The sequence below is a fragment of the Amblyomma americanum genome, chromosome 2, assembly GCF_052857255.1.
Source record: "Amblyomma americanum isolate KBUSLIRL-KWMA chromosome 2, ASM5285725v1, whole genome shotgun sequence".
Taxonomy (NCBI): Eukaryota; Metazoa; Arthropoda; class Arachnida; order Ixodida; family Ixodidae; genus Amblyomma; species Amblyomma americanum.
Genome location: NC_135498.1, coordinates 75,050,455 through 75,063,282, shown reverse-complemented (window position 1 = coordinate 75,063,282; position 12,828 = coordinate 75,050,455). Strand labels below are relative to the sequence as shown.

General features: G+C 45.2%; 1 protein-coding gene across 2 annotated transcripts in view; it reads right to left on the bottom strand.

The window, feature by feature from the left end:
* The window catches only part of LOC144121433 (nose resistant to fluoxetine protein 6-like), a 51,593-nt gene extending 39,471 nt beyond the window's left edge, over window positions 1-12,122 (bottom strand). For both annotated transcript variants that reach the window (XM_077654623.1, XM_077654622.1), the window contains exons 1-3: window positions 11,158-12,122; window positions 1,998-2,209; window positions 1,353-1,464 (exon numbers count right to left, since the gene is read on the bottom strand). In XM_077654623.1, coding sequence (XP_077510749.1) covers window positions 1,353-1,464; window positions 1,998-2,209; window positions 11,158-11,515 — 682 coding nt within the window. In that variant the 5' untranslated portion in view covers window positions 11,516-12,122. The remainder of the gene's footprint in view (window positions 1-1,352; window positions 1,465-1,997; window positions 2,210-11,157) is intronic.
* Between the last annotated feature and the right edge of the window lie 706 nt (window positions 12,123-12,828).

Genomic DNA, 12,828 nt, shown 5'->3' with positions numbered 1-12,828 from the left:
GGGGTGATGCAAAATGAATTTCGGAAGCGCCCGTGTGCTGTGCGATGTCAGTGCACGTTAAAGATCCCCAGGTGGTCGAAATTATTCCGGAGCCCTCCACTACGGCACCTCTTTTTCCTTTCTTCTTTCACTTCCTCCTTTATTCCTTTCCTTACTGCGCGGTTCAGGTGTCCAACGATATATGAGACAGATACTGCGCCATTTCCTTTCCTCAAAAACCAATTATTATTATTATTATTATTAAATTTCTTGAGCATGTCGTGCAAACAACTGGCGCTTTCGAAAGAAAAAAAAAGGATATTCTTAGCAGCCACGAGCGATCGTTTCTAGCATGTGCCCAAAAATTAATCTAGAGCAGATGACCGCGTTGCATGATGAGTATTTAAGGGCGAAAGCAAAATAGGACTTTCGCAGTGGCGAACGTTACAGTAAGCTCGTTCTTGTGTATGAGTGCAGTGTATGCTGACCCACTTTCAAGTAGTTATTTCACGCCAAGATCTTCGGCCTGTTATGTGTGAAAAGTACTTTTTTCTAATTGTGTTTTGCTGATAAATAAGAGTAAATACACAGGATGTATTAATATTGGGGTCTTAAATTGAAGGCCAAGTGAGTACCCTCATCACGTTCCTAGGCGCCCTGGGCTGTGAAGTGTGCAAGCAATACACGAAACGAAGCAGAAGGAGATATTTATATCCAACCGCCAAGTCATCGGTGCTATGGATTCGCGTTTAATCAGTTCGCAGATAAATTTCCGTTCTAATTGGAAGCTCTTTTTTTTATCACCCCGAAGATTTCCTGGAGTAGGGAGGATTCACTGTATCTTGTCAAATAAATGAATCTTGTTCTTCCACACTGCACCATTTGATTATGAAGCGTTGATCAATGAGCATGCGTAGGTATTTGTAACCTATAAAGATAGTTCTTTTTCTTTTCCCATTAACAACACAGGCCTACGCAATACTTCTAACCAGCGCGCATAGCTGACTCTTCCAGCGTGCTAACATAGCTCGTGTGGTTCAGGTCTTGTTTTAGCGCTTTTGAACGCTAAATGTTGCCCTTTGTCCCTTCTGACATGCAAAAGACAAGTAAAGTGTTTTTCAAAAGTTTGGAGCCTGTCACGACAGTGGACACAGGTTAAGCACTACCGAGAAGTGGGGCCTGAAAGAATCGAGGGTAGGCCCTCTTGCTCAAGAAGACCTCATTACGTGCAAGAACATTGAGAGGTAGAAGGACCTCACATTCCACGGCCGCGGTGGGCTGCAAATTTTCTTCAAAGTCTGCACGTTATCCATAGCAATGACTGTTACGACTGTCACAGAGGGCAACTAAAAGCGGCAATAATTTTTGCTTACCTGTATCAACTAGTGCCTGTAGGTCTTGTTCGTTGCAGTCTTGAACGAAGCATATTGCCAAGCGTAGAGCGGGAACCTCTTCGACGGAGAAGTAATTCTTGAAATACGTGAACTGAAACGAAAAGTACATATGCCAAGTAGGAAGAGTCTCTGGCTGTCAAGAAAAGCTGCATTATCAAAGATTGCTTCACCCTAAGGTTAGTGCAGCGAATACGCTTCTTTTGGAAACATTACGCAACTCAACGATAGCAGTTGAATATAATTGAATCACATAGTTCAGACAGAACGATTGTTGGGGAAGTGAGCCTATGTTTGCCGCAGTAATCTTGACCATGAACGCTTTCGCCCTAAGCACTGTCGTAAATTATGCAAAGATTGACGGCACTCTTTATGCTGGCCGACAGACTATCCGCTTGGAGTCTCTCTCACCAAGACCTCTGCATCTAATTGGCTGCACAGTGCTGTAGCATTATTTGCCCGTCTCACATCTTATGAGGCCAGCAGTTATCACTGTTGTGGTTGTAACTATATACTGGCAAAACGGTGATTTCTTGGGGCCTTGCAGCTAAATTTTTAATGTAAAAATTATCAGAAGAATCGACGAAATTCTCGTTTACGTCGCAGCGTGGAAAAGGGTGGGCTTACCTTCGGGTGCAGGATGCTAGAAACAGAGTCAATTCTTTGTTGGATGGCAGTGGCGTTCTTGAAGTATACAAGCAGATTGCAGTACTGTCCATGCGTGAAAACTTCACCGAAGCTGTCAAGAGCTGCAGTCTCAAGGCACTCGTCAAATGCACCCAGCTCCACACGGGAACCCTGAAGGAGGCCCGTCGGGAGCTTACCAGACGAGTCAAACACTGTAATGCATAGAAACAGACAGAAAAACGTTAGTTGATGAGATTCATGTCTCTAGAGAAAAATTAGCTAAATTTCTAAGACTTGGGGTTAACTTATGTAATATGCGAGTAGAAAAGGCTTTTGAGTGTCAGCTGTGAAGAAGATCTGGCTTAGCAAGACTGCCATGGAGTCGTGTATCTGAAAGGTCATGTCTTATGAGTGACCCATGCGTCCCGTGTTCGACAGTCCTTATAACTAAAGGTGACATCACTTATGAGGGTCAAGTGATGATTAAGTCCACTGACCGCACGGCGCGATCTGAGCACAGGGCCTTAACAGTTCAAGCTGCAAAAACCTGGCGCAGCTGTGCGGGATGGAACCTATCACGGGAAGGAGCTCAACTCACGCCTGCTGAAGACGTAAAGGTCAAAGATAATGGTGAAGGCTTCAGGTAAAAAGCGAAGAAAACGAAATTAGGCGGCAGTCGGTCGCGTGGAAAGCGAACCAAAATTACTTATGCAAGGGCGGGCAATCTGCTTTTCGGAGAACGAAAGTGACTTTCTTCTTTGTAATGCGAACATTAAGAAAACCATGGTCGTGCTCTGCTGTATTTATTGAATTAATTGGGATTGCGGTGTTCCGTGATAGTGTGTAAAATGCGGCGCTTACTCTCAGGCTCACGTTGCGTATCACCTCCTTAAATGATTTTATTTATATCTCACTTTTGCTCTTTTCTCTCTTTCTCTCGTTCAGGTGCCGTGTTCCCAGTTGTCAAAGAAACCTTTTTTCTGTTTTCTTGCTTTTTAAAATCTTCAGGAGCAGGGCCCTGATGGCGGCATTACTCTGAGCATCCTCTGGTGAACATTTATTCGTTAACTCGGCTTGCCGAGGTTACACACAGAGTCACTGCAGTGAAAAAGAGAATCTACTCCATAGAAACGCGGCTCGTAGAGTCACAGCTCTCGGCAGTGTGCTGCTGAGGTTAGGAGACACACACGTGGAGGCCCAATGTCACATGCGCGGCACGCTTTTTGCGAAATTGAGAAAAAAAGAAAGGTGAACAGAAGTTACGTGAGCGCCCGACGCAAAGATGACGTCAAAGGCCGCGAACACTTATATGTGGAAGCATAGCAATGATAAAGCGCTCTGCTGAGTCGAAGGATGCACGCCGCCGGAGGAGGTGGTACTGAACCTTTCGTTCGTAAGTTGGATCCGAATGCAGCCTGGATTCTAAGAAGCTTGGAGAAGTGCCTTAGATTGGCTTGGGAAGCTCTTCTAGATGGACACAACCCTTCGAGAACTGCGTATTGCAATACAAGCAAAGATAACTTTTAATTTGAAGTACTTAATCTGAACAGACTGACCAAGATTTCTGTTTTCATTGAGTGCGTGCCTGCATAAGCTCGCCTTTGATGACAGCACCTATATAGGTAAACGGAAGCTACTAATCATGTAGCGCTGCGTCCCAGTGATGTTTCTGAGATATGATCTTCGAACTTTGTCGGCGCAGCATTAATGATGGCGATGACTTAATTTAAATGGCACACGCGAATCTTGGATCAATCTGTGCAGAGAAAAAATAGGGTCACGCATCAGCATTGCTCTGAGTATGGAGAGCGGTATAGTATTCCACAAAGAAATCTTTTGATACTTCCTGAAGTACCGGACTGTGTTAATGCACAAGGCTAAGAACTGCCACAGTCCGCATTGTCAGTTTGATTCCTGATGTTAAAGGGTGCGGAAAACGGCATAGCTACTGAAAAGTGCCAAATGTTATGGACTACTGGCGGAGAGTTCTGCGCGGCTATGGCCCTTCGCGTACATGGACGCATGGGAATTTTTCTTGTAAGGTGTCTATTGTGAAAAACATCATACCCATGCCCTCAAACCCAATATACATACAGCGAGTTGTGAAGAGAAATTTGAGATAAATGCGTTAAGATATAATGCTCCCGATTTCTAATAACGTGAACAAAAGTGTCCGTTGTCTTGTTCTATTTCTTCCAGCAGACTACTGTCGTGAACAGTAAAATGACATACTTTATGCGCAAACGCTTCTTGGGAAGTCGTATATTACCACCAATAATTTTCGGGGTGTTGTACCCATCCTGAAAGTAATTATTAATTAGTGATTGGCTTGACATAAAGATTTTTGTGTCCTTAACAGCGCAGGATACGTAAGAGGTAATGACACTTTACTTTTGTTACTTGCCCGTGACACGACACTGGCTTCTGGGACCGCTCTGACAACTCTGTCGTTATTTTCACATTGCGACTGCACTCGCCGCCTAGCCTGCCCGCTGAGACGCAGCCATGATTTCTTATTGTATTGCTGGGACCTTTCGTTCGCAGCCCGTCGCTAATTTTGCGAGGCAAACCATCTCATCTTCTGCCGTGTTTTCACTATGGTTTTTAACACCTTTATCTCCAGAGCTCGTTTTGCTTAACGAAAGCTCTTTACTTTAGACCTACACATATTCAGCCACCACGGTAACTCTTCCCGTCCACCCAGTACAATCGTAACCTTTGAATGCGACATGCTTGTGTGACCGCAATAAACGCGCTGCTTTTATTCCCCGAATGTGTCAATTATCCACATTCTCTTGTCTTCCTGCTACTCTGTCTATCTCTGCTACATAGTTGCCCCAACCCAGGATGGCCATATAGACGACGTATGTGTGGTTAGCTGTTCTGTCTGCCTTTCGAAACGCATACTGGTTGCTCTTCGTCATAAGTGGTTCCAGAAAAAAGTTTTAGTAGACTATACTATTATAGACAAATGATGTCAGATTCCGCACTGGAGGGCCCACCTCAGTCTCAGTTCCAATTACTGTCCATCATACAACGGTCCAAGCCAATCAACCACTGCACTGACAATGCACAGCGGTACTCCTAAGCAGCCGGTATATTTAAAGGAGACTTAAGCGATTGGTTTCACAACGATGAGGACAAAGAATAACATGATCTCCTTAAAGTAAAAAAAATCTGCATTATAGTATAGTATACATTCCTTTCAAAATAAAAGAGACGCCGACCAGTAAAAACGATCGTTGTTGGCGCTTTGAGTTCCAGCATGGAAGCCTTGTTCAGAATGAATACATCCCCGAAACTGGATCAAGTTGGCTTGAAAATCACCGCAATGAGGGTGCATAGATCGGGTTTAAACTACCATCGTTTCGGTTCAGCGTGTGTGACGTTGTCTCTATGATTAGGGATTTCTAATGTAGCCGCAATGCCGCCAATTTTTCAGTTTCGACGATTCTTCCCTTGTACCAGTCGAGCTTGTTCTCATCCACGAAGGCGTGCCCTGCTAAAGTGTTATAACGAATGTTTTTGTACTTCAAATTCCGAGGAGGCTGCTGCAATCGCTACCAGTAACTACGTTTAACTTCAAGGAAGTTAAAGGAATGTACCGTTCAGGCCAGACGGGCTTCCGTCACACTCTCAACTTCAGTACAATCGTGTTTTCATGAGGCTGTCCCTAGAACGCTACTGACGATGTTCAAAACTGAGAAACGTTTTTTTTTAAACCACGACAGCTGTAACCGAGCTGTTCTTAAATGAACAAGGAGCGCCAGGCGTATCGCTCTCTGCGACATGCTTCGGCGCATTGTATGCTTGATGGAGTCATTACTGACCGCTAACGACCTATAAAGTAAATGAACTAAGGCCACCGAACTTATCTTCTCGATAACCTTTAAGTTTCATGCGGCAGGAACAGCAGTCTAAACTCTGCGGTTGACAACCTTGCGTAAGGCCTGCGATTATTGCTTCGTGTGCTTAGAGCCCTAAGCCCAATGCCCGTGCAGGGCCAAAAATGGCCGCAATGTTATGGCACGCAATAGTTAAAAATGCACCGTACTTTCAGGTCATGAACGCTGGGCGACCGTCCTCCGAATGCCTTACGATTATGCTCTGATCTCCGTCACCGGAGACTGGGAGATAGAGGCTCCCCGCGACCATCCTGCTTTCAGCGTTACACTGGTAGCTAACTGCAGCTGCTCTTCGCAACCTTCGCACAATATGATGTCGTGTTCGTGCGCTTATGCTTCAGGTGGATAGCCGTTTCGCTGTTGGCTTTCATTTCACAACCTGCTTGGCGCGATGCTCGCTCTACGTTGTTTTGGTCCATGCTTAGTGACAGCAATGTTTTCGGTATCTTGCCCCTGCACGTGTCACTTAAACGTTCCAGTCAGTCAGCCCAAAGTGCTTCTGTTCAAACTTTGGTTATAATAAATAGAGTAAATAAAAGAATAAACCCGTTTCGAGTCATTGCACTCCGCTAAGCCTTGCACGTGTCCGTTACCTTTTGCTATGTTAATCGTCTGGCGGTGCTCCGTTAAGCTCTTTTTAAAGCAGGCTTGAAATTCACTATTTTAGACGCGTGGCAGTTTTCATGCCTTCTGTGGGTGCGCGAACACAAAGAATGTCGGCCTAAAACAACAAATAATCCCGACTACTTAACACAACCAAAAAACGACAGGCTGTTTTATTCCGCGATACGTGACTAAAATCCCGTTTTTGTCACCCCCAACAAGCGTTCTAGCTCGTCGTGATTGGTCATCTTTCGGATACCTTCTTCGTTACAGTGCACTTAAGTGTTGTGCTTCTTTTGAAAACTCTGCAAAAAGAACAAGCTCAGTTATTTTTGCTAATAAAAATGAACGAGCAAAAAGTTTTATTTGATAGAGCATTGAATTTCTTACCACAAGGCACTCTGTCACCCTGCGAGGATGAATATCATGGCAAGAAGTTAAAATATCGCAACACAGTCTGGATGCCCGGAATATATGTAAGGATACAAAATAGCACATAAACTGTGTTGGGAAATCGAATATTTAATTCTCCACGTTCGCGATCTGTTGCGTGTAGCCCTGAAGTGTCACATAAATCATGCGTATGGCGACGCTACTTTTTACTAGGAGCGGTTTATTTCTTTCCACAGCAGCCGTGTGACGCCGGAAACCCGAAACACGTTGCGACAGTTAGGATTTGTAGGCAAGATCTCCAGCACCGGCCAGCACATTGGGAATTCTGGACGCGTGGCAGCTTTTGCCGCACTCCTCCTTGATTCCGGATCAACTGGTCGAGAACGGCCAGCTACTAGTTAACGATCTTCATGCGCGGGTATCAAAGCTTAGCGTTGCTAACGTATGCATGCAGATTCAGGCGCGTTATTGCGTAGGGTAAGGAAGCTCCTGTTCCGCGAAGAATACCTACGCGTGAACGTGATCGCCATGTGCATATTATGTGCAGTGTTAAATTATAGGCGTCACTGGAGCATTGATGGCTGGTTAAAGTGGGGTAACTTCATTCGTAATGCAGCTAAATGTGTGCAATGCCTTCTACAGAAAATCATTTGGCCGCCTCTACTGCCGCCTGTCTCACCATGAAAGACCTTGCAGGAACGGTGAAACCCTAATAATCGCACTCTAGGAATCGACCTCGGCTCCTGTGAGAGCCAGATTGTACTGACGAAATCATTAATGTGGGCTATGTAAAGATTGCAACTGTCCTCTAACGCTTCTCCCTAGCACCTTTCCTGTTTCAATAAACTTTCTCTCCTCCTCTCCTCCTTCTCGTTACCAGGAATCCAAATCCTTGGAGAGAAAGACTGTTCCAGCTGCTCCACTCTGCCAAACTTTACGCGGCCTCTAGATTCCCAAAGAGTAATGATGCGCTGGGGAAACTGGGTGAGCCACATTGCAACGCCAAATTTTCTTTTCTTCTAAGTGTCTTCAAACTGCCCTCATTATCTTCGTATGTATAAGTTCAACGAATGGTGTGAGTTTACACATTCGCCTGCTGACAGCCAATACCGAGAAAGCATCCAGTAAAGAAGAGAAACTGCGTGGAATATGTGTCGATTTTACGTGGCGACGGACTTCCTGCTTTCATTTTCCAAAGAAAACGCACAGTAATTGTTGCACACTAAGAGTCAATGAATTGCGCGAAATGAACAAGACACAGAGATGTTGAGACAGTTCATTATGGGTAAGAGTACGCACGTGCTTTTCTTTTGTGTCCCGTTTCTTATCGAGCGGTTCAGTATCTGTCAGACCGCAAACCAGCCTGCGATGGCCTGTGGGCACTTCTATTCCTAAACAATGTCTGCGAACCATCCAACCTTAATTGCGATTATTCCGGAGCGAGGTATTTTGCAGAACTTAGAAGGCGTACATCCCTTACAAAAGTCGGAAAATCTTCAAGAGCCGACCAATCGTTAAAAAAATTACGTTTCGGCCCCGGCTTACGTGGACCTTGTTCACAATTGTTCACAGATTGTGAACAAGGCCCCCGTAAGCCGTGGCCGAAACGTCATCTTTTTACCGATTGGTCGGCGCTTGAAGATTTTCCGCCATGAACATACCCGACCAGACGGGTTTTCGTCGAACCCTGGATTTCATCCCTTACAAAAAATTTCTTTGACAGTCTATTGACTGTCCGTAGACTTCTATCTATAAAGTCTATAGATTCTCTGTAGACAAATCCTAGAGAACAGTCTATATGCAATACAAACCTATAGACAGTCTATAGGCAATCAATAGATTTATGGCCATACACTTTTAGTAGATTTTTGTTTATAGACTATGAATATACAAAAGAAATATTCTATAGAAAGGCAATAGAGTCTATGAGAAGTCTATAGACTGCCTATAAACCATTTTTATAAGGACAGTTATGTCCGTACTTTCTATAGACTGTCCGTAGACTTCTATCTATAAAGTCTATAGATTCTCTGTAGAAAAATCCTAGAGAACAGTCTATATGCAATACAAACCGATAGAGTCTATAGGGAATTATAGATTTATGGCCATACACTTTTAGTAGACTTTTGTTTATAGACTATGAATAGACAAATATAAACATCTACAGAAAGGCAATAGAGTCTATGAGACGTCTATAGACTGTCTATAAACCATTTTTATAAGGGCAGTTATGTCCGTACTGTCTGTAGACTGCCCGTAGACATCTATAAAGTATATAGATTCTCTTTAGACAAATCGTAGAGCACAGTCTACGCAACACACACCTATAGACAGTATATAGGCAATCTATAGATTTATGGCCATACACTTTTAGCAGACATTTGTCTATAGACTATGCATAGACAAAAAGAAATATCTATACGAAGACAATACAGTCTATGAGAAGTCCAAAGACTGCCTATACACCATTTTTATAAGGGCAGTTATGTCCATCCTAACCAAGCAGCGCTGGCCGTACATCCTTTTTTTTTCTCTTTCGTTTTCTGAGTTGTTACGCACATACCCCTCTGCAGCACATTTACGGCTACTACATTTGCGTCATGAAGAGGGTTATTTATTGATATTCCTAACTGCGAGACGCTTGCATGTGAATCTCGCCAAAGTGTGCGAAATTCTTTAGGCGCCACATTTCGTAGGGAACGATGGTGCAAGAGGCTTACGACTCAGCGTAAGTTATTTCAAAATACTTTTGCGTTCCGCTACGCCTTACCAGGAAAACAAGACCTGACCAGACGCTAAAAAAGTCTCGTAAAAGTTCTGCCCACGCTACGAGCAAGGGAATCTAACGCGGATGAGCGTGCGATGGCGGGTCAGTCAGCTCGGCGTGGTCGAAAGAGCACAAACTGTCCTTGGAGACGAGGCGGAGAAAAGACGCGGACAGCACGAACGACCGGGCGAAAAATGAGCAGCTGTTTTGGCAAAAGTAACAGCGCGTGTGAGCAAAGTTAGAAAGTGCCCTCAAAATCAAGAGACCCGGGGCGGGGAGAGATATATCACATTTTTATCGAACAAATGAATCGACGACACGCTGACACATGTCTCAGGGTCGTATTTCGATACCTTCGAGGCTTGAAGAATTCTTCCCTCCGTCTTTCTATTTTCTTTGTAGTTTTGGAAATGCTTCTGCATCCGCATGATTTGCAGTGCATCGCTAAGTGAACCACGCTACATGACTTTACTGACGCCACATGCTCGCTCAGAAGGTGATTAAAGCAGTCTCCAGTTTGGCCTGCGTGTATCTTTCCCGAGGTGAAAGGGATTAAGCACACAATGCACGTTTTTCACGGCAGATGCTTGCAATTGCGAATTTTTCGCAGACAGCTTTGGAAGATTTATCTTTAGTGAACTTAAAGGAAAAACATAACTTTCAGGGCACGAAAAAAAAAACGCCGTCAATGCCAAAGAAAAAATGCGATTAATTCCCGAAGCATCGAAATTAGTCGGATACGGCCATCACACGTGAGTTCATGTGGATTTAATTCACTGCTTTGATAAAACATCGTAAATTTTTGCACCTCCCGGATTTGATGATTTCGATGACGCATTTAGTGCACTCGTTGAAAGAGTTAAAGTGCGCTGTTGTTGGTAGGAAGAGAGCAGCTCGTTTTCGAAAGAGACACCACATTTGTATTTCTGCATTCCCCTTACCTGCTTCAGTTAACAGTTTAGTCTTATGCAGTTTTTGTTCTTCCGAATATTTTGTCATTTGATAAATAGCGATATATTAAGGACCGTCAAGACGACTCAGGCTGCTTGTAGGCATTTGAACTTCGTCTTCTCAACCCAGATCGTAGTGCCAATTTTGTTTATGACAGGTGTCTGTGCCCAAGGAGCCAGCGCATGTTCAAACTGCATACGTTCGAGTTCATCACTCTTATCCTACTCATTTCAAGGTGCTCATTGAAAAACAATATTCTCTAACGATGCACGCCTCCTGTAATACATTACCATGACGCATTGGAGGTACCAATAAATAAGTATATCCGCAAACATTGAAGTGCATGGTTGTTGGTGCATTCTAAGCTGGGAAGCACGAAAACAGGCTTTGGGACTTTTCTGATCGCCTCGCACCCTGCGCTAAGTTTGCAAATATGTACCAAATCCGCGCAAACCACTTGTTCAGCTTTTCTTCGCTCTGAAGCGCCGTTGTCACACACCCGCAAAATGCACGGTAGCTATGATTACTCGTATATACTCACGCTTCAGCGCCCATGGCTCAAGGTTCTGGAAGGCCCTTATCGTACGCAGAAGGCCCGCGGTGCACTCAGGTCGCACGTCCGCTTCTAAAATCTTTCTTCTCAGCGACCTGGGCATGTTGGCGAAGCCGCCGGCTAGGGCGTCTCTCAACACTTGCTCGAAGTCGACATCCTCCTCTTGATTCTCTCCCACAGTCTGGTTTGTGGACACCGTTGTGCTCACATCGTCGTCGTTGATGGAGCCTGTTGCGTCCTCGGCTCGCGTGAATTGAGTCAAAAGCACTGTGCACACAGCGAAGAGCGCCAGACACGCGAGCGAAGGCCCACAACCTCGCCTTCTCGAAGACGGTGGTGAGAGCATAGCGAGAGATGTATTGCTTTAGAACCGATGAATCCGGAGTGTGGCTCCCGCGCTCCTTAACCAGCTTGTTCTGTGTGGTTAGCGACGAACAGATCCGGTGGCCCCTGCTTCAACGAACTCAGGCAAAAGAGCCGAATCCGGTCACTTGCTTGCGCAAAGAATCCGGACACAGTTTCCCTCCAAGAATGGAAACTATATCTGCGAGGTCATGCAGTTGGCGAATGTCAGAAACATGCAGAAAGGAACGCCGCACAAGTTGAAAAACACAATTCGTTCGTTAACTTCGTTCAAATGAGTCATAAGTTTTCCCGTTTCCGCAGTACACTCGGCCAACACACCTGATCCACGTGAACGTTTCGCCTGAATACTTATAGCGCACCAGTTAATTCACCACAAGATAAAGCAAATGAAAATGACATAGGTAGTGCGAGCACTGAAAGTGCCCTTCGTTCCGAAGTCACAGATGCAGCCGCACAGCGCCTGAAATCCAAGATCTCGGTGCCAGCATGAAGCAGAATGAACGAGGCACGTGAAGACTGTCGTCGAGCCGGCTTCTGGGCATCCGACGGCAAGAGAGCACTTGTGGGCGCACTGCTGTTAGTCAAGTGCGGCCACGGTACCCCCGCAACTATATGACGCGTCGATGTGAGGAGGTGCCGGCGAAACACTTTCCCCGTTCTTTCTTCGCTTCACTCACCCATATCCGCTGTCCTCACCGCCAGCCTTGTTACGACACTCTCAGCGTGCCGCCCCCTTTCCACGGTTCCAGATTACCCTCAGCCTTTGCAATAGCTCCCCTCTCATCTCGTACTGATCTTGCGTTTGGTGAGGGAGCAATGCCAGATCGCTTGGCCTCGCTCTTCCTCTCATCCCTGCCGGTCTATATTCAGCTACCGCGACGTGCTTTCAACTCACGTATACGTTATCAGGAGTTAACAAAAGTTCCTCAACAGGATTATGAAACTAGAGCCTTCAGGGATTCCTGTTCTCCTCTGAACGTGGCATGGACAGACGTCAAAGCAACCTCTGCTGCTAACATACTGCCTGATCAAATAAAAACCACGGATAGTTCGCGCGTTACCAATTAAGGGCACTGCTGTTTCTGCGGCGCTTAGTGGGGAGTTGTTGCAAATACCCGGTTACTGAACGGCTCAATAAACATCTTCAGCTGATGGGGCAATGCGGATTGTCGCTCCCTTGCGCCAAGAGAAAAATACCTCGTTGTAGACGCGCAGAATAAACTCCTGAAACTTGCTGCTACCTTAGTTTTTTTGCACTTAACATCCTTTGTGATGACCGCTTTAAAAACTTCT